General features: G+C 40.5%; 1 protein-coding gene across 2 annotated transcripts in view; it reads left to right on the top strand.

The window, feature by feature from the left end:
- TMEM117 (transmembrane protein 117) overlaps positions 1-22463 on the top strand; it is a 195296-nt gene that overhangs the window by 39973 nt on the left and 132860 nt on the right. For both annotated transcript variants that reach the window (XM_069955998.1, XM_069956002.1), the window contains exon 3: positions 1683-1815. In XM_069955998.1, coding sequence (XP_069812099.1) covers positions 1683-1815 — 133 coding nt within the window. The remainder of the gene's footprint in view (positions 1-1682; positions 1816-22463) is intronic.

Below are 22463 nucleotides of genomic sequence, written 5' to 3'. Positions count from 1 at the left end.
AGCTGATTGTACCACAAACTGGATGCTCCCAGATACGGGGCCCGTGGAAGACAAATAGTGAAAAAAATAAAATAAAAAACAGGGTACGCCCAAGGAAGACATCCAAATGTATAAATTGTATAAACAACACCTGTTATTTGGCACTCAAAACAACGGCCGTTTAAATAAAATTGCATTGAAGTCTGTGGACAATTGGCATAAATAATTTACATGATCGTTGTTTCAACTGCCGTAGCAAACAGTGGGCATTGTGCAATACATTGTGTTAAACAATGGCCATTGTTTGCATTGAATTGACAAGGCAAATCATTGCATTAGGAAAGAAGAACATCCGTTGTGTAAATTGAAAACAACAGCCGTTCTTTTCATAAAAAGTATGTTGTGGGAACATAGCCTTATATTGGTTTTATTTAGTTTGTTATTATTGATTTATTTATTCTTTGTTATTTAATTTTTTTTGTTTGTCTTGAGTTATTTATTAGTGTACAATGCACATTGTTTATATTATCTGGTTAGCTTATATTTTAATTGTGTAAACATAGAAGCTTAATGGCCAGGTCAGGTAAGGTGACAGGAATATCTCAATTAATCTTACAATGAGCAGTAATAAGCTTAAGGTTAGAGAAATAAATTGGCTTTCTGCTGCTTGAGTTGTATGCCTTGCATTACATTTGCTTTGTGAAGGCGGAAATATGTTTAAATTATGTAGTAATACAATAGATGCAGTTTGGACTACAAAGAAACTTTGGGGGAGATTTATGAAAGGGTGTAAATATACACCTGGTGTAAACTGCCCACAGCAACCAATCACAGCTCAGATTTTAGCTCTGGTAAAATATAGGAGGAGCTGTGATTGGTTGCTGTGGGCAGTGTACACCAGGTGTATATTTACACCCTTGTATTAAACTCCCCCAAAATGTCTGTTCATCTATTCAATTTCTATCGATTACTATTATTTTCCATAAGTAGAACATTTTCACATGACTTGCTATTATCACATTGCACTGAATTCAAATCACATTTCATTTTATGGCTATGTTCACACAACGTCAAAAATGGAGAAAAAACATCCGATTTCGCTATTTAGAAAAACGTCAGTTTTTGCAGCAATTTAACTGACTTCAGTGCAATTGCATTGAAGTCAATGGGAAGACGGACGTCCAATGCACACAATGCATTGAAAAACGGACGTTTTTGCCGCGGACGTCAAAATAATGAACATGAACATTATTTTCATATGTTTTTTGCAAATAGCGGACGTTTTGTATTAGTTGTTCACACACAGTTCTTCTATTGTCACCGTTCTTTCTCCGTTTTTACTAATAAATTCAATGGATTTTTCAATTAAGCCACAACCAAAGGGCAATTAGTAACCCTAAACTAAGATAATGTGCAAACACCTGTCATTGCACAAAAGGGGATGCCAGGCTTCGAAAAACGTCCGTTATTTTAGACTCAAAATAACGGACGTCATTTTAAACGGAGCTGAAAAAAACGTTGTGTGAACATAGCCTATATCTGTAATCATTATAGAAAGTCAAATTAGGTGCATGGAGCTTCTTTTCGGATATTCTTGTCTGAAAAGGGCTTGTTGGTGTACATTGTTTTTTATACAGATGGATATACAAATGGTGTGCCTTTGTCAGACTGGGTACTGATAGTTTTTTTTTTTTTTAATGCAGGTCACTTACTTCGTCTGAAAGTGTTTAGAGATGATCATGGCTCATGGATGACTATGTTTTTCAGCACCATACTTTTTCTATTCATCTTTTCCCATATCTACAACATCTTTCTTCTGATAGCTGGAAACATGAGGTAAGTAGCCAAATTTAGCTTATTTTAAAATGCTTCAAAGGAACAGTAAATATACCAAACAATCCCTTAGATTAATCCCTAACAGCAGCACTAGACACAAAGATTAATGGTGGGTGCACGTCTCACCAAACCGGACCCAAGTTGACAGAAGATCCAAACAAGTAGATGAAACAGCACGTCCAAATGAAATTCAAGTTTTAAAATCACACCAGGTACACAACGTTTCATCTGCATCAGCACTGCTTGAAAAAAGCTGATTTAGAAAAAAAAAAAATTGTGATATTGAAAAAAAAATAAAAACTGTTTTAAGGGGTTTTTGTTTTTATGCTGTTCGATGTGTTGTAGAATTGATGCGTTATTTATGTTCCTCAAGACAGTATGATTACAGCAATTCTTAATTTATATGGCTTTTATTTTAAAAAATGTAAAACTTAAAAAAAAAAGTATTCCAATCCTTATAACAGTTAAATTTTTTTGGTCTCTGGGGTAATTTTGAGGCTTTATTTTGTGCGCCATAATCTCTACTTTTTATTTTATTTTACTATTTTTTAAAAATTTAAAACAAAAAAAAAAACTTATAAAATTTATCTATTCCGATCCTTATAACAGCTTAATTTTTAACTTTATTTCATAAACAGTACTGTATGTAATTGATATATTTACAGCGATACATTTTTAGGGATATTCAACTTTATGATACGGTGAAAATGTAGTTTAAACAAAATTCTAAATTTCTTGATGTGGTTTATTTTAAACCACTAGATGGCAATGAATTACCTTTCTTTCCACAGTGAGTTACTTCTCTGCTGCCATTGTTTCAGCTTGATCAGTGCAGTAGACATAGTAATATAATTGTGTGCTAACAATGTAATATTGTATGCTGCAGTATGACACAATAGCTTTTAGGAAATGTCTTTTTCTGTAAGTATATTAACCATGGGACATTATTTTAACTGGTTTATTAGATGTTCTGATGATATTGATTGAGAATAGAGCTTTTCCTTGATGCATAGATTGCTTTACAATAACAAGTGGCACATAAGACATGAAAAGTCACCTCATAGTGTGTAGAAATACGTTTAAAAAATCCCCTGGATTCAGGCTGATGCTAAAACGCTCTGTGTTGGTTGTTATTCCTTCAGTTTGAATTAGTAGAAAAGACAAACACCCTGGGAAAATGAAAGTGTGAACCAAAATCTGCAGGCTTGTAGCTAACATGTTTATTTTGAGTGCAGCCTTTTTCTGTATTTGCACCTCCTTTAATTCTGTAATTTGACTTTTCTCCTAAATATAGCTAAGATGGAATGTGGAAAATAGGCATACAATACATATGTGCATTTGCTGAGCACACCTTCAAACAAATCATTGTGCATGAACAGTTTACAGCTGTTTGTGCTCTGCACTGCTTTGTCCTCTAGTTTCTGGCACAGGAAGTAGCCTTCTCATGTTTAGCATTGTCATCCACATTAGCTCTCATCTAGCTATTTTTTCTGTCAGCTGATAACTCCAACAGACAAGGGAAGGCCTCCTAGAATTCCTTATCTAATAGGTTTTGCAGGCCCCAAAAATTATTGTAATGTATACATGTTGAAGGACGTTGGGGCATTGCTAGCATCTGTAAAGCTCTTGGGCACGAACTCCAAGGCATGTTCTGTCCCCCCTTCCCCCCCAAAAAATACATATTGAGGACAGTAGCAAGTACCCCTCAGTAATATTTTCTCCCTGGATATTACTTTATCCCTGGGTGTATTACTGTATCCAAATTTCTATATACAACAGCATAATGTCTGCATAATACAGACCTACAATTTCTACCAACACTAAATAATGCCTCCAATCCATCACCACATGTACAGTATCTACCACAAATATAACCAATACCAATAAAACAGAGAAACAGAGAAATCTGCACTACCTGCAGCTGTGCAGACCATGGTACACTGTGAGCTTACTAACCCAAAGTTCTGATGGTGCTCTGCAGTCTAAGCAGCAAATGCATTCAAGTCCAGAGTAATTTAAATACAAAGAAACTTGCAACTCTCACCAATTGGACAATAGAAGGGCATATTTTTATTTTCATTACAAGGTCTCAGGACATCAGGCAACAGATTTTTTGTGCAGCACACTGTGCTTCCTCTTCGTTCAAGAGAGGACTAATATTACCCACATACAGTGGCTGTACTGTGATAGATACTAGTATTGCATTAGCTCTGCAGCCAATATAAGTGATTACAGTGCAGTTATGTCCAGTGACATGACATCTTATTGGCACTGTTAATTTGTCTTTTCTTCTTCATTAGAGTCAGATGCTATGATGACTTCTTCTAACTGTGAATCATCTCTGCATATGGTGCCCCATTAGTGTACCACACCTTAATAATGTCTACTTACTAATAATGCCCCAACAGTGCCCCCCACTCATTAATAATGCCACAACAATACACTTCCTCACTAATGATGCCCCCTGTGCTCCTTTACAGTAATAATGTCCCTTATACAGTATTGGCACCATCTGTGCCCTCATGCAGCATTAGTGGCTTCTGTGCCTCCATACAGTAATAATGCCCTCTGTGCTCCATATAGTAGTAATGCCCCCTGTGCCCCATACAGTAATAATGCCCTGTGTGCTAATGTGGGGAAGAACTATGGCAAAAAATATAATAATCAGGCTTCTCCTTTAATTACCAAAATATTTAAAGCGACTCTGTACCCACAATCTGACCCCCCAAACCGCTTGTACCTTTAGATAGCTGCTTTTAATCCAAAATCAGTGCTGCGGTCCGTTCGGTAGGTGATGCAGTTATTGTCCTAAAAATCAAATTTTAAACTTGCAGCCCTGTGTCAAATTGGCGTGGCCTAGAGTGTCTATGCCCTATGCCCCTCTCCGTCCCTCCTCCTTGCCCTCTTCATCATTAGAAATGCCCCTGGACAGCATTTCTCCTGTCTGAACACTGCACAGGTGCCTTAACGATCCAACACTCGTGCAGTGTTCACACAGGTGATGAATAGGAGAGATCCTGCCTAGGGCATTCCTTACGGTGAAGAGGGCGGGGAGGAGGGACAGAGAAGCGGTGCAAGCCTAGGGCATAGACACTCCAGGCCATGCCAATTTGACACAGAGTTGCAAGTTGTTTTTAGCACAATAACTGCTTCACTTGCAGAACGGACCCCAGAACAGATCTTGGATTAAAAGCAGCTATCCGAAGGTACAAGTGGTTTGAAGAGGGCAGATTGTGGGTACAAAATCACTTTAATAAGACAAGACATCTTTATGTGGTTTGATGTTTAGTATGCATTACAAAATTTTTTACAGCTAAAAGTCAGGCTAGGTTCGTTTGCAAAAAAAACGTTTTTTTGACGGGCACAAAAGTAGTGTTGACACCGTTTTGATACTTTTTTTTATAATGGAAGTCAATGGAAAAATGGATCAAAACGGATGCACACAAATGCATCAGTTTTTTGCAAAAAACGGATGAAAAAAACTGATTGCAAAAACGCAGTGTGAACCTAGCGTTACTCTAATTTCATCAGCAGTGTCCAACAAATATAGTGTCGGACTGGCCCACCAGAGGACCAGAAAAATCTCTCGTGGGCCACAACATATGTGTACTGCTGAAAAAGAAGTTTGTATACAGGTAAGGAGGATGCTGGAAAAGTGCAGTACCTAAAATGTTTGTATAGTAGATTTACTGCGATATGTTATGACTGGAAAAAAGTCAGTCTAGGCCAGATGAGGAAGGAAATTGAATAATATTTAGCAGGAGGATTTCCTCATGTATACGTTCTACATCTACATATCAAGGATCCCACTTAGCGGCATCCATAAAAAAAATGGTTCCTTGGTGTAGTATACAATTCTTTTCCAGGATCCATTTAAATAGTGGTGGTAGTCCACACTATTCCATCAAAGCATATGTCCCAAGTGGATACTTTTAGCCTCAGTCAGGTAAATGAGTGTCTGTAGATCTGTTTAATACTTAAGCATGGACCTATCTCTGTGATTACATCAAATGAAACCTGGTAGACACTGCTAAATGCAGTGTGAAAACACCGTTTGGATATGTTCACACACCATCAAAATGACAGCTATCTTTATTGGACGGCTGCCCTTTAACGGCAAATAGCGGCCATTATTGTTTTTTTACAACGGACGTTATTCATATAACAATGTCTGTCATTAATACTGGCCGTAGGTAGTGTTAAACAGCAGCCGTTTACACAGAATGGGCATTGTTTGTACAGCATGTTATCATAGCCTTAGAGTTTAGTAAACAATGTTGTAGTGCTTGATCATTTTTTTGTATTATTCAGGTACATCCGCTGACTTAATATCAGCAGCAAAACTGTTGTTTTACTCTTCATGTAAAATGAAGCAAGGTTAACTTTTATTGACTAGACATGCCACATGGGTGACCCAAGTATTACAAATATTTTAATAAGTCTTATTTAAAAAGTCTTATTTAAAAAAAAAAAAAAAGAATATGGTTTGCTATAAATGCTAACAACCTTTCTTTTTTACCTTAGGAATTGAGTGTATCTGCTAATGTGTTATCAATTAATGTAATGCACTTTAAAATTTCCAGTACTAAAATGGTTTGAGTATGTCTAATGTGCATAGAGTGGGATTAATGCTGTCAATTGCCAAAAGAAATAAGAAAAACTACTCTGTGAACTTCTCAACTCTCCAGAACTGTCTGGTGAGAACAGTAAATTCTTCTACTCATGTGCTAGTAAGTCACTCATTGAGAGTATCTTCTTCTCTGAAAGCTGTGTAATGCACAAATGTCCTTCCATTTAGACTATACTGGCTGAATAGGTTTCAAGCATTTGATTCACTTTCACAATTTGCTGGGTTATTATAGCACATAACAGTAAATTGTTCCTTCACGTTATTCTATTTAGAGCAATACCGTGCTTTCTCATATATATTACTCTAAAGACTCCCCCCAGGCATCCATGTCTGACACCTTGTCCTTTTACAACTCATCAAATAAATCTGCCTCATCCAGCCTGTCACCTGTCTTGCTGATTCCACTGTTTTGTGCCACATCTTTAATTTAACTGTACTTAAACCACTTTTTCTGAATTTATGATTGCACACATATTACAATTAGGTAAATAGTAATCACTCAGCATTGACGACTTTTTATTTTCATAAAATATGCTGCAGAATCGGGAAAAAACTGTTTGTGTGGTGAAATTGAAAAAAGAGGGGGGTGGGGGTGGGTTGGGGTTGTGTTGACACCATTCGCACCATGGTAAAACTGACATGTTATTTATGTTCCTCAAATCATTACGATTACAATGATATGTAGCTTGTACAACTATCATTTTATTTGATGGCTTTTAAAAAAATAAAACTTATAAAAATATAAAAGTCCTTCAAATTGCTCTATTCTTATCCACGCTTTTATCATTTGGTCTACGGGGCTGTGTGAGCTGTCATTTTTTGCGCCATGGCCTGTACTTTCTATCAGTACTTTGATTGCGCATATGAGACTTTTTGATCACTTTTTTATTATAGTTTTCTGGATTTGATGTGACAAAAAAAATCAGCAATTTTGCTCTTTGGCGTTTTTTTTTGTGCTTATGCCGTTTACCGTGCGAAATCAGTTGTGCAATAATTTGATAGTTTGTGCGATTACGCACGTGGCGATATCAAACATGTTTGTTTATTTATTTATTTATTTTTATTTATAAAATAGGAAAAGGGGGGGTGATTAAGACTTTTATTAGAGGAGGAAATTTTTTATTAATGAAAAAAACTTTTTTTTTTACTCTTTTAGTCCCTCGGGGAACTTTTATTATTACTGCAGTGATCTCTCATAGGGATCACTGCAGTGTACTTACAATACACTGATCAATGAGATCAGTGATAGATCTATTACCGAGCCGGGATCAGGATCATGCAGATGCTGAGGCCCGGCCGGCTAGGCAGAAGGGATCGCCTCCCTGCGATCGCATTGCCCGGGGGGCGATCTCCCCCACTAGACACTAGGGAAGAGGCTGTAACGGTAGATGCAGCTGTCAGCTTTGACAGCTGCATCTAACTAGCTAATTAGCCGGCCGCGGTGGCTAATGCGTGCGGTCCCTGGCTGTACATAACAACTGGGTGCTGCATGCTGCAGAGAGGGACAGCGCTGTGAGCCCTCTCTGCACCTCCTTAATGGTGGCATGACGAGTATACTTGTCATGCGTCGTTAAGGGGTTAAAGTAGTAGGTTGCAGCCAAAAACTAGGAGCATTTTATAAGTGAAAAAAAAGTTTGGAACATAAATTCTGCAGCTTTTGACACTGTATCTGCAGCTTTTGACACTGTAGACCACCAGCTCCTCCTCTCCACGCTCTGCTCTATCTATATTCCTGGTTTTCCTCCTATCTCTCTGACCACTCCTTTAGCATATCATTTGCTGGTTCCTCCTTATCTTCTCTTCCCCTTACAGTTGGGGTTCCCCAGGGATCAGTCCTGGGCCCTCTCCTTTTCTCACTTTACACTTTGCCCATCGGACAAATCTTCAGCAAGTTTGGTTTTCAGTACCATCTCTATGCTGATGATACCCAGCTGTATACCTCCTCCCGTGATATCACCCCCGCTCTTCTACAGAACACCAGTAACTGTCTGTCTGCCGTCTCTAACGTTATATCCTCCCTATTCCCTAAAACTAAACCTTGCTAAGACTGAGCTTCTTGTATTTCCTCCCTCTGCTAACCGCCCCCTACCTGATATCTCCATCTCGGTCTGTGGTGCGACCATAACCCCTGGACAACAAGCCCGCTGCCTTGGGGTTATGTTTGACTCGGATCTCTCCTTCACTCCTCATATTAAATCTCTTTCACGTTCCTGTAATCTGCATCTAAAAACATATTTAAAATCCGTCCCTTCCTTACTGTCGAATCCGCTAAAACTCTCATAGTCGCTTTGATTCACTCTCGTCTACACTACTGCAATTCACTACTAATCGGCCTTCCTCTAAACTCTCCTCTCTTCAGCCCATTCTCAATACAGTGGCCAGGCTCATCTCCCTGTCCAGCTGCTATACCGATGCCTCCCCCCTGTGCCAGTCACTATATTGGCACCCTATTAAACACAGGATACAACACCAAGTCCTTCTGCTCACCCACAAAGCTCTCCACAGTGCTGCACCTCCCTATATCTCCTCCCTCATCTCTGTCTACCGTCCTACCCGTGCCTTACGCTCCTCTAATGACTTATGACTAACATCCACTTTGATCCGCACCTCTCACTCCTGTCTCCGGGACTTCACCCGAGCTGCACCAGTTCTATGGAATGCATTACCCAAGACTGTCAGACTCACCTCCAATACACAAAGCTTCAAACGTGCCCTCAAAACTCATCTGTTCAAGCAGGCTTACCAAGTTCCCTAATTTTGACTGCTACCCTCAACTACCCCCCCCCCCCCTCACACACACACGCACAGACACACACCTCCACCACGCGCGCACACACACACACACACACACACCAAGCATTTAAGCACTTAGACCTGTGCATGCAGGCATTAGCTGTTGACAGGTTCACCCACCCTTACCTGCACTGCCTTATTTATAAAGATGGCCGGACCATAAGAACAATGATGCACTTTGCCCCTCTGCCATTTTGTCTCAAACCCCCTCCTGATAGTATGTAAGCTCATGCATGTTAGCAGGGACCTCACTCCTCATGTACTGTATGGATAATTATATGTATGTCTCTGTAATGTCTATTTTTTGTCTATGTATGTACCCCCAGAATTGTAAAGTGCTGCAGAATCTGTTGGCGCTATATAAATAAAAATTATTATTATTATTATTATTATTATTAAATTCTGGAAGTCGCTAATCACCAGTTTTCTACTAGTAGCTCTGTAAGCAGAGGCAGATTGAGGCTGTGTTCACACTCCGTCTTTTTTTGGCCATTTGACAACTGTTATCTTATAATGCTTACTGTAATTATACGAATAACATCTTTCATTATAAAACAACTGTTGTTATTTGGCTTCGAAATGGCCATAAAAAAAGAGTGTAGCCTAAGGGTACCATGAGCCATGGGATGTTCAGGAAAATGGGCCCCCATCCACAAAATGGCATTAAAGCATTTCAAGCAAGTAACTGCTTTTAATTATGCTATGAATAAAAGCAGTTATTAGTTTAAAATGTGTTAGTGCCATTTTGTGGATCAAATCTATGGACTTTATACCTCATTGTTAATGGAAACTCATTGGAATTTTCTTGGGATTGTGCCTAGGAAATTAAGTGGCTACATAATCAATGATTATGGGCTAACCTCAAAATACAAATACAAATATCCATATATTATCCAAATAATCCAAAACAACATAGGTATATGACAATTTTCTATGTATGATGCCATATCCCGTAGGATACTAATTAGCATGCTCGAGTCCATCCGAACCTGAGCGTTTGGCATTTGATTAGCGGTGGCTGCTGAAGTTGGATAAAGCCCTAAGGCTTTGTGGAAAACATGGATATATGGATCAGATGGACTCGAGCATGCTCGAGGTTCGCTCATCTCTAATACTAATATTTGCATGTCTCTTTCCTGTAGTCTGGACCTTTTTAATGATGAAGGAAGGGAATTGGGCACTATACAGTGTTACTGCAGGCCTTAGGCATCTTGCTGATGCCTCCAGGAATGTACTGAAGATTTGAAAGTGCCGCAGAAGAGTATTGCAGGGTCTAGGATGCAAAATAAGAAACCATGTAAAAATTGATTTCCCTGAACAACTTGCACAGCTAGGGATGACCCTGGACGGCTACTGACCACTGGGTGAGTCCTTTATATGTTAGCCTGCACTAAAGCTATGGGCTGCCTTATGGGCAGTAGCTAATAGGTAGGAGAAGTAGCAAGATGTTTAGCAAACCTTAGTATAATCATTTGGGTCATTGATTTATTCAAGTTTTTAAATTAGCAGTGATCACAGGGCTGCATTTCCACATATCCTTACTGCATTACACCGGGCCTATTTAAAGTTAATATATATATATATATATATATATATATATATATATATATATATATATATATATATATATAAATAAATGTATATTTATATATATATTTATTTTTTGACAGTATATTTAATTGCACAATGATGGATTCGTCAGAATTAAATTATTGAACAACGAAACTGATTTTATTACAACAAAAATGTGTTTTATTAATTAAATATTAATTAGTACAGGAAGCTCCATTAAGCCATTAATTCATATTCCCGGTAATAGAGCATTCTGTACTAATCAACACTTTACTTTAATGAAAACATCAAATGTTTCTTCTAATTATGTTATCACAATAGCATTATTAGAAGAATCATTTTGAATTATATGTGCGCTCAGCTAATTGGCTGATCGGCTGAGCGCACATATAAAGAGCCGGTCCGCAGTACAGTCACTTCATTGTGCTGCGGACCAGCGAAGAGGACACATCGGGGTGAGTATACAGCTCTCCCCACCCCTTCCCCAGCACTGCACCCATCCCAGTAAGGAAGGGGGTCACTTAACCCCTTCCTTGCTGGGATGGGTGCAGTCTGACATCAGTCTGGCCCCCAAGGGGTTAAGGGGGATGCAATACATCCTCCCTTAACCCCTTGGGGGCCAGACTGTAAGCAGCGATCTGTAAAGATGCTGCATACTGTAAGGTGCACAACACCGCTCACAATGATGGGTGTTGTGCTCCTGTTTGTGTGTTTTTATGTGTTTCTCCCTTTTTGTTTTTCAGATATCAGTATCCTGTGGATTACGTCGGATTCGGTGGACTATGTCGATGACCAGCGGTTGTTTGGTGTTTTTTTTTAATAAAATGGTCAATGAGGGGTGTGGGGGTGTTTTTATTTGAATAAAAAAATGTTTTTTACTTGTGTCTTGTCTTTATTTCTTTACTTTATAGACTTAGTAGTGGAAGCCGTCTAATAGACGGAATCCATTACTAAGTCGGGGCGTAGTGTTAGCCGGTATAAAATGGCTAACACTAACCCCCATTATTACCCCAGTACCCAATGCCACCAGGGGTACTGGGAAGAGCCGGGTGCCAGTGGTCCCGGAGCGTCAAAATTGGCGCTCTTGGACTGGGGCGGCAGCAGGCTGGTAAGATTTAGGCTGGGGAGGGCCTAAACCAATGGCTCTTCCCACCCTGGTGTTACGAGGCTGCTGTCGATTGGTTTTTAACCCGGCTGGTTATAAAAATAGGGGGGACCCTATGCGTTTTTTTTAAATTATTTATTTAAAAAAAAAACGCATAGGGTCCCCCCTATTTTTATAACCAGCCGGGTTAAAAACCAAGCGACAGCAGCCTGGTAACACCAGGGTGGGAAGAGCCATTGGTTTAGGCCCTCCCCAGCCTAAATCTTACCAGCCTGCTGCCGCCCCAGTCCAGGAGCGCCAATTTTGACGCTCCGGGACCACTGGCACCCGGCTCTTCCCAGTACCCCTGGTGGCATTGGGTACTGGGATAATAATGGGGGGTTAGTGTTAGCCATTTTATACCGGCTAACACTAGGCCCCGACTTAGTAATGGATTCCGTCTATTAGACGGCTTCCACTACTTAGTCTATAAAGTAAAGAAATAAAGACAAGACACAAGTGGAATTTTTTTTTTTATTCAAATAAACCCCCCCCCCACACCCCTCATTGACCATTTTATAAAAAAAAAAAAACACCAAACAACTGCTGGTCATCTACGTAGTCCACCGAATCCGACGTAATCCACAGGATACCGATATCTGAAAAACAAAAAGGGAGAAACACACAAAAAACACACAAACAGGAGCACAACACCCATCATTGTGAGCGGTGTTGTGCACCTTACAGTATGCAGCATCTTTACAGATCACTGCTTACAGTCTGGCCCCCAAGCGGTTAAGGGAGGATGTGTTGCATCCCCCTTAACCCCTTGGGGGCCAGACTGATGTCAGACTGCACCCATCCCAGCAAGAAAGGGGTTAAGTGACCCCCCTTCCTTACTGGGATGGGTGCAGTGCTGGGGAGGGGGTGGGGAGAGCTGTATACTCACCCCGATGTTGCCTCTTCACTGGTCCGCAGCACAATGAAGTGACTGTACTGCGGACCGGCTCTTTATATGTGCGCTCAGCCGATCAGCCAATCAGCTGAGCGCACATATAATTCAAAATGTTTCTTCTAATAATGCTATTGTGATAACATAATTAGAAGAAACATTTGATGTTTTAATTAAAGTAAAGTGTTGATTAGTACAGAATGCTCTATTTACCGGGAATATGAATTAACGGCTTAATGGAGCTTCCAGTACTAATTAATATTTAATTAATAAAACACATTTTTGTTGTAATAAAATCAGTTTCGTTGTTCAATAATTTAATTTAAATGAATCCATCATTGTGCAATTAAATATACTGTCAAAAAATAAATATATATATATATATATAAATATACATTTATTTATATATATATATATATATATATATATATTTATTTATTTTAACAGTATATTAAATTGCAAGATGATGGATTCGTTTAAATTTAATTATTGAACAACGAAAGGGACTTTATTACAACAAAAATGTTTTTTATTAATTAAATATATTAACCTTGAGAGGCTTCGGCATTACTGCAGAGGATCGCAAACCCCGGTAACAGCGATTCCTGTAAACTGTTTCCCTGCTTTCCCAGATGCATTCCAGAGGTGTTTGCATCACTTTCTAAAGATTTTATTTGTTATTTTTAGTTGAACTAGATTTCCAAGTAAATGACCGTATGTTTTTAGCCGCACATTTCCAGCCGCGTAAAAAATACAGCCGCACAGATACATAGTGTGAACATAGCCTACAAGTGTATTTGAGGGTCCTGTATGTTAGAAAGCCCCACAAAGCACCCAATTTCAGAAACTGCACCCCCCACACACCCAGAAAGTGTTTTAACCCTTTAGGGGAGTCACAGAAATAAAAGCTATAATAATTATAAACCTATTACCAGAGAAATGCATCCCAATAATTATTGCCCCGTTTCTGCAGTTTATAGAAATACCCCATATGTGGCCCTATTGCGCTATTTGACACAACCACAAGCTTCAGATACAATGGAGCGCCTAGTGAATTTTTAACGCCTCTGTTATACTTGGTCATTTTTGACTGTACCACTTCAGGTTGGCAGAGGCTCTGGGGTGCCAAACCTAAAAAACACCCCTAAAGGGACACCATTTAGAAAACTACACCCCTCAAGGAATGTAACAAGGGGTGCGGTGAGCATCTGGACCCCACAGGTGCTTCACAGATTTTCCGAACAATATGGTGTGAAAAAAAGAAAAATTTATTTCTTAAACTAAAACGTTCTAGCCTTCAATTTTTCATTTTCACAAAGGGATAAAAGGAAAAAAAAACACAAAACGTGTAGCGCAGTTTCTCCAGAGTACAGAAATACCCCACATGTGTGCCAAGCCGGCGCAGGACGAGCCTCCAAAGGGAAGGAATGCCAACTGGCTTTTGGAAGCTGGATTTCACTGGAATGGATTTCAAGGGCCATGTCGCATTTACAGAGCCCTCGTGCTGCCAAGACACTGGAAATCCCCCACAAGTGACCCCATTCTGAAAACTACACCCCTCAAGGAATCTAACAAGGGGGGCAGTAAGCATATGGACCCCACTGGTGATGGGCACAAATGTGGATTAATGTGACGTGAAAGTGAAAATTTTCATTTTTTCACTTTCATGGCACAAACGTGCCCGTCATCAAGGGGTCCATATCCTCATTGCACCCCTTTTTAGATTTCTTGAGGGGGGTAGTTTCCAGAATGGGGTCACTTGTGGGGGGTTTACAGTGTTTTGGCAGCATGAGGGCTCTGTAAATGAGACATGGCGTTCATCATCCATTCTAGCCAAATCCAACCTCCAAAATCCAAATGGCGCTCCTTCCCTTCGGAGGCTTGCCCTGCACCCACATAGTGCTTTATGTCCACATGTGGGGTATTTACGGACTCGGGGGAAATTGCTCTACACATTTTGTTTTTTTTTTCTCTTTTAACCCCTTGTGAAAATGATAAATTCAAGGCTAGACCAACATTATAGTGTAAAAAATGTAATATTTCATTTTCACGCCACATTGTTCCACATTTGTGCCCGTCACCAGTGGGGTCCATATGCTCACTACACCCCTTGTTACATTCCTTGAGGGGTGTAGTTTCCATAATGGGGTCACTTGTGGGGGTTTTCAACTTTCTTGGCAACACAGGGGCCTTTTGAATACAACATGGCCCCTTGAAATCCATTCCATCCAAATCCAGCCTCCAAAAGCCAAATGGCGCTCCTTCCCTTTGGAGGCTTACCCTGCACCCGCATGGCGCTTTATGTCCACATGTGGGGTATTTCCGTACTCAGGGGCAATTTCTTTACACATTTTTTTTTTTTTTTTATCTTTTAACCCCTTGTGAAAATGAAAAAATCATGACAAGATCAATGATTTAGAGTAAAAATGTTAAAAAAATTACACTAAATGTTGGTCTACACTCCATAAGGAATCTAAAAAGGGGTACAGTGAGGATATGGACCCCACTGGTGACGGGCACTTATGTAGAACATGTGGTAAGAAAATAAAAAGTACAATTTTTTTCATTTTCACGTCCCAAATGTGGCCGTCACCAGGGGGCTATATCCCCGCTGCCCCCCTTGCTAGATTCCTTATGGGGTGTAGTTTCCAGAATGGGGTTGCTACTGTCCTGGCCGCACAGAGGCTTTGTAATTGCATCATGGCATCCTCTAATGGGAATTGCAGCCATACCTATTTAGCTGGGGAAAAGGGACAATTCTAATTTATTTGGGGGTATTAGGCCAATTATTAGTTTATAAGGTTGAAAAGGACAGGAGTCCATCAAATTCAACCTGTGTTGATCCAGAGGAAGGCAAAAAACCCTTGTGAGGCAGACGACAGTAGCCTCATCACAGGGAAAAAAAATCCTTCCTGACTCCATAATGGCAATCAGAATAATCCCTGGATCAACGTGACCCCTGAATTAGGAATAAGGGACAGAATTAAGATAATGTAGAACTCCGATGTGGTACTACGTGTGGTACGCCTTGAAGCGATCCAGTATGCAGAGGCCGGGGTGATCAGGACAGGGGTCACACTGGAAAATGGTGTCCTTCCTGATCCCCCTGTTACGCCACACTCTGTACTTCTTCTGGGGTCTCTCGTTCTCCTGTGTGCGGGATGTCACCTGGAGAATGTTGCCCTGGTGCGATACGGGGTCCTTCATATCCAGAAGCGCTGGGTCCGCTCCATAGCTGCTAAATATTAGGGCTTTATTACGGCTTCTGATATTTTCGGATTGTGCCGCAAGCTACAGTAGCTCGGGCAGTGACGGACCAGAAGAGGGGGGTGCTGGTATAAAAGTTATCCCCGTACAGGTGGTGGTGACCTTTATCCAGCAGTGGGAAGATCAGTTCCCAAACGATCTTCCCACTAACTCCGAGGATGGGGGGGGGGCATATGGGGGCTGGATTCGGGTGTCCCTTCCTACATACAATCTAAGGGTACGTGCACACTGCGGAATCGCGACAGATAACCCTTCACGCATTCCGCAGCTGGCACCCACCGGCGGACTGATGCGGGCGCGTGTCTCCACATGTGTCATAGACTCCATTCTATGCACGGGCGGATTCCAATCTTCGTCCAACGTATTCATTCTTTGGATGGACGATGGAATCCGCTCGTGCATAGAATGGTCTATGACACGGGTGGAGACACGCGCCCGCATCAGTCGGCAGGCAGGTGACAGCTGCGGAATGCACAAAGAGTTATCCTTCGCCATTCCGCAGTGTGTACGTACCCTAAATCTGTAAGAGTACCTTGAGGTATTCTCACAGAGTTTGGAGAATTTCACACCATACCATCATCTCTTATTGGGACTGTACTGGCGGAAAAGACGTGTCTGGGGGGCAGCGTACGCTACGCTACCCCCAGACACATCACTGGATGATGAGGATGAGGATGAATGGGGGGAAAAAAGGATCTCCCCCATTCATCCTCACTGGCTGTTTCGGTGTCCGAGGCAATAATAGCGGATGCGTCTGATACCGAAAACACGCCAGGGGGCCACTTTTATATGGAGATTGGTATATGGGGTATGTAGTGGTGTAGTGTCAAACTTTATTCAATGTAGTGTAGTGTGGTGTAAGGTAGTGTTTTTTATGTGTTTAAAATGTGTTTTATATGTATAAAAAAAAAAACCTACGCCGAAAATGGTGTTGCCGATAAATGCCGCACTTATGTGCGGCACTTATCAGCAGACCGTGGCAGTAGGATATAGAAAAAAAACACCCTACGCCAAAAAAGGAGGATTTGCTGATTAGCAGCGCACTTTCGTGCGATACTGATCAACACTCAGCGGCGATAGGGTGCGGAAAATAAAAAAAAAAAATTGGGAAAAAAAAAAACTTTACTACATTCTGAACATCCCCATAGCTGCTGATAAGTGTATTACACTTATCAGCCGCTAGAGGGCAGCAGAGCGCAAAATCCGGAAAAAGACAACGCTGGAGCCGAAAAAAGCCGAACGGGACCCCACGGAAGAAGCCGAAGACCCGACGAGAAGACGAGGACGCCAAGAACCCGGAAGACGTCGATCGGGACCCAGGGACAGGTGAGTAATGTACAAATACCTGCTCTGGACCCCTCAGCTACCTAGCTGAGGGGTCCAGAGCAGGTATTTATTACATTTGGGGACTTTGATCGCCGTGCCACCGATCGGGGCGGTGGCACCGTGACCACCATTACTTTTTACAGTAATGGCGGTCGGTGCCGTCCTCGGACAGCACGACCACTATTTTTTCTGGTCATCGGGTCACCGATGACCCGGAAAAGTGCCGATCGCCGCTATTGGCTGATCTGAATTGATCAGCCAATAACGGTGATCATCAGCACAGGGGGTGTTAACCACCCCCCGTGCCAAGAAGCTAAGATGGCCTGCTATGATTTATAGCAGGCCTTCTTACCCGATCGCTGTGTGTGAACACACAGCAATTGGGGAAACCGCGGGCGTACATTTACGCCCTGTTGCGTTAAAGCCCAGGCAATGGGGGCGTAAGTGTACACCCGATGTCGTTAAGGGTCTAAGAATTGCCAGACACCGGCTGTTCCGTGACCTCAACGGTCGGATGAACTTTACTGCCGCTGAATTTGGATGCGGGCACACACTGGAGAGTGCGGCCGGAGCTGCACACTCCATTGTGTGAATTGACAGGGTTTTCAGGGTTTGACATGTCAGTTTCTTGCGGCGCCACTGGGGATTCTGGCTGGAGTGTATACTATGTGTATACACTCCGGCCGGGATTCCTTAGAAGGCAGCGCTACGTAAGTTCCGTAGTAATCACAGCTGTTGTTATAACGGCCGTGATTATTACGAAACATACGCAGTGGTAACATGGCCTAAATCTTATTTTTTAACTCATCGCCCCAAGACCTAATAATTTGTTGCTATTAGGAGCAAGGCAGCCACAACAGTCTCATGTGGTATTATGTGTTATTATTATGTATTTCCTATACCTTTCATCATTGTAAAGTTATTAGTACATGCTCTGATTGACACACAGGTCCTAAAAAACAATAATCTTTCTGTTGCTGAAAGAATGGATATTGAAAAAAACTTTATGATTTTCTCACGCATATAGTCTTACAGACAAAATGCATGTTTTGGTTTTGATTAATACACCGATCAGAAATCGGTGCAGAAATCCAGGATTTATTCTGTATTAATGTGACCAGATGGCTTTGGATTACCACAAAGAATCTGCATTGGCTTTGAGTCTATTTGTTATTGAGGCCAATGCAGTGTCTTCTTAAGAAAGTCAGTTGTCAGTGAGATATAAAATTGGAATTACATAATCTTCCTATCAGGAAATACAGATCCATCTGGCTGCTGGAACACTTATCTGAAAATATTATAATAATTAATGTGGTTTGATATTGGTGTAAATAGAAAGTTTCTGTAATATATTCTTATTCATTTACTGTTATTACTCTTCATTGCAGTCTATTGCAAAAATAGAGAAACAAAATGTCAACTTTTTTTTTTATATTCTTCTTAGTGTTATCAGAGAGCCGCTTATTATCTGAGTTGCTGTGAATGGTTCTTCTTTGCTTCTTGCTAAATGACGTCCGTTATTTTAGATTTAAAATTACGGATGTCATTTTAAACAGAGCTGAAAAAACGTTGCGTGAACATAGTCTGTCTAAGGATCTTTGTCAAGTTTACTCTTTTGGGTTGATTGCACTTTCAATATGAGGTACAAGTAACTGGCCCATATTTGTCATGATGAGACTAGCGATGAGCGAACCTCGAGCTTTCGGCATTTGATTAGCGGTGGCTGCTGAAGTTGGATAAAGCCCTAAGGCTATGTGGAAAACATGGATATAGTCATTGGCTGTATCCATGTTTTCCAGAGAACCTTAGAGCTTTATCCAAGTTCAGCAGCCCCAGCTAATCAAATACCAATCGTTCGGGTTCGGATGGACTCGAACCTGAACCCGATTCGCTCATCTCTAGATGAGACAGACCAAAGAGAGAAAATATTTGAATACATTTGTATTGCAGTCATGTATGTGTTCTGACAGTCTGTCTTAGAGTTTTCTCATAGTACATCTGACATATTGCAGATTACCCTAGTCATATATGGCAAGGTACACTATTTGTACAGTATTGCAACTGATGAAAGAACAAATATGGTATTTCTAATTTTATTAGAGATGAATAAGCTGGATGTAGCCCTAAGACTGCCCGGAAAACATGGATATAGCCCCAAACTGTATCCAGTTTTTTCCAGGACTACCCAGGCCTCATCCATTTCTTTAGCCATCTGTAATCAAATGCCACATGCTCGGGTGTGCTCACCGATAGGTGGATTTTGAATGGTGTGGGTGACATCTTAGGGCATATAACTTGGTACTATCACAAGTATGTTTTGTATATAATGTCATTTTTAAATGCACCGTAGATTCCATAAATAAATGCAACTTGTCTTGAAAAAACATGGTTATAATAACGGAAAAAAATAAAAAAGTTATGAAAGAACAAATATGGTATTTCTAATTTTATTAGAGATGAATAAGCTGGATGTAGCCCTAAGACTGCCCGGAAAACATGGATATAGCCCCAAACTGTATCCAGTTTTTTCCAGGACTACCCAGGCCTCATCCATTTCTTTAGCCATCTGTAATCAAATGCCACATGCTCGGGTGTGCTCACCAATAGGTGGATTTTGAATGGTGTGGGTGACATCTTAGGGCATATAACTTGGTACTATCACAAGTATGTTTTGTATATAATGTCATTTTTAAATGCACCGTAGATTCCATAAATAAATGCAACTTGTCTTGAAAAAACATGGTTATAATAACGGAAAAAAATAAAAAAGTTATGCCTATTAAAACCCAGTAATAAAAAACACAATCAATGGCTTAGATTTATAAAACTGCCTGAAACTAAAGCTGTCTGGTTTTGCCTTTAGCAAAATTCATTTTACCGAAGCCGATTGAGGTATAAAAGCTGAGCTATGATTGGTTGCTGTGGGCAAAAGCAGACAGATTTAATTGCGGGCAGATAGATAAATCTGAGCCAATTTGTCCTCAGGCCCCAAAAAGTTGCATCATAAAGGGCAAGGATTAAAATCTCTTGAACCTCCTCTAATTTATTCATAAAATAATATGTAAATCAATGTCACCAATACCGGTGGTGCAGGTGCTTCATTCTTCTGGTGAAAGCCCAGCTGTAATATGATGGAACGATTACCTGCACTAGGATTAAGGCAAGATGAATGTGAAAAAGGTTTATTAAAAGTAAATTGTGTTTCCCAATTGTGTAGCTGGAACTACCATAGGCTAGAAAATAGTAAAATGTTAATTAATTCCACATTATTTTCTCTTCTCAGCTTGCACTGCGTAGGCTGCTTGCTAAGTTATTTTTAAAGCCATTTTACTGCAAGCAAGACAGCAGGAGTTTGACAGAGAGCATGACTAGTGGGATAAATTGAGGCAAAATCTCTTGTTTCAATGAAAGTAATCTTGTAAAACAGCAAGAAAAGCTGTGCTATTATGTGAGGATATTTCTAAAGGAAACTTTGTAACAAGAAGTATATAAATGCATGCTATCCATTGAAAAAGTGCATTTCCCACTTTTATGCCTTGGAAAGTGGCTTTGTTGCTGAGCTGATAAAGAGGTGTTAATAGTACTATTATTAAGGGTTTATCTGAAAAGCAAAGGCAGGAGGGTTTTTTATATTTCAAAAGACCATTTAGGGTTTTCTTTCCTAAAATTATTCATTTACATAAAACCATGCAGACATGTTTTAATGGTATTCCACAATTCACTGCAGTATTGAAGTACGTCTAATGCATTAATCTGAAGAAAGGAGGGAAGAACTACATTAGCATGCTGTAACTTTATTAAATATGCAAATAAAGTTAAGTGCAAAATGGTGTGTATTATAATTATGTATGAGTGTATTTATTAATTTTTGAGCTGGTAATTCTGCTTTGACCATGCCAAGGTGGATTATATTATGGTCAGAGCCCTGCATGCACAGGATAGGTTATAACTAGATAATTGGTGGTGGTCTGATCTTTGAGTCCCCCACTGATCCCTTATCCCCTAAGTTTGATGGTTTAGTGCACTGGGGGCGGGACTACAACCCTCCATGCATCAATCTTTCCTACTCACCTCACACATGAATATTGAGACAGCACTTTACAGTGGTGAGTGCTATAGTGACATTACTGCATGGATATATAATGGATATATCCCCCATTAGTTGTTAAGGGCTTAAAAGAGAAGTCCGGCCAAAATTTTTGGTAAAGTATTGCCCCCCAAAAGTTATACAAAGTACCAATATTCATTTATTACGGTAAATGCACATTAAGTGCTTTTTCCTTGCACTTGCTAATGCATCAAGTCTTCACTTTCTTGATAAAAATGGTGACATCATGACCTGACCTGGCTACTGCCTCTATCTCGCCGTTGCAGGGGGCTCTGCCAGTGCTCTCCCCCAGCTCGGGGACACCTCCCCCATTGTGCTTGCTCCCTACTTTGCTCGACGGCACCTATTCGGATGTCCCGCGGGCGGCGGCAAATTCAAACGAGTTTGCTCAGCCATCACCGTCTCTCTCTCCCCCGGTGGGAGTCCACTCCTCACATGCTGCTGATACTCTGCTGGGGATGGAGTGGAGTACCAGCAGGGGGATGTGAAGAGTGGAGTCTCAGTGGGGGAGAGGGAGACAGCAGTGGCCGCGTAAACACGGCAGCCACCCACTTAATTTCAACATTGTGTGAATAGGCCTTTCTGTGTTTTCTATCTACTCCTGCTTTTGCAAAATACTGATAGGTGGTGCTGATCTGAAAAGGGAGATTTCACAGGGATATTACACAGTAAAATAAAAGCAAAATACGACAGTAAAATAAGTATAAAATGTAGCCTTATTTTGAATCAAATAATGTAAGAATTTGATATTAGAGTCAGCCATCTATGCATACATTGTAAAAATATATATATATTCTAACATTTTACCATAAACTTTTATGTATCACATTGTTAGATTCAAACTACGGCCACATTTTATACCTATTTTACTGTTGTATTTTGCTGTTTTTAACTATCTATGAACATAGCCTAAGGC

Source organism: Dendropsophus ebraccatus, chromosome 1, assembly GCF_027789765.1.
Source record: "Dendropsophus ebraccatus isolate aDenEbr1 chromosome 1, aDenEbr1.pat, whole genome shotgun sequence".
NCBI classification, from domain to species: Eukaryota; Metazoa; Chordata; class Amphibia; order Anura; family Hylidae; genus Dendropsophus; species Dendropsophus ebraccatus.
This window is presented reverse-complemented; position numbering and strand designations above follow the sequence as displayed.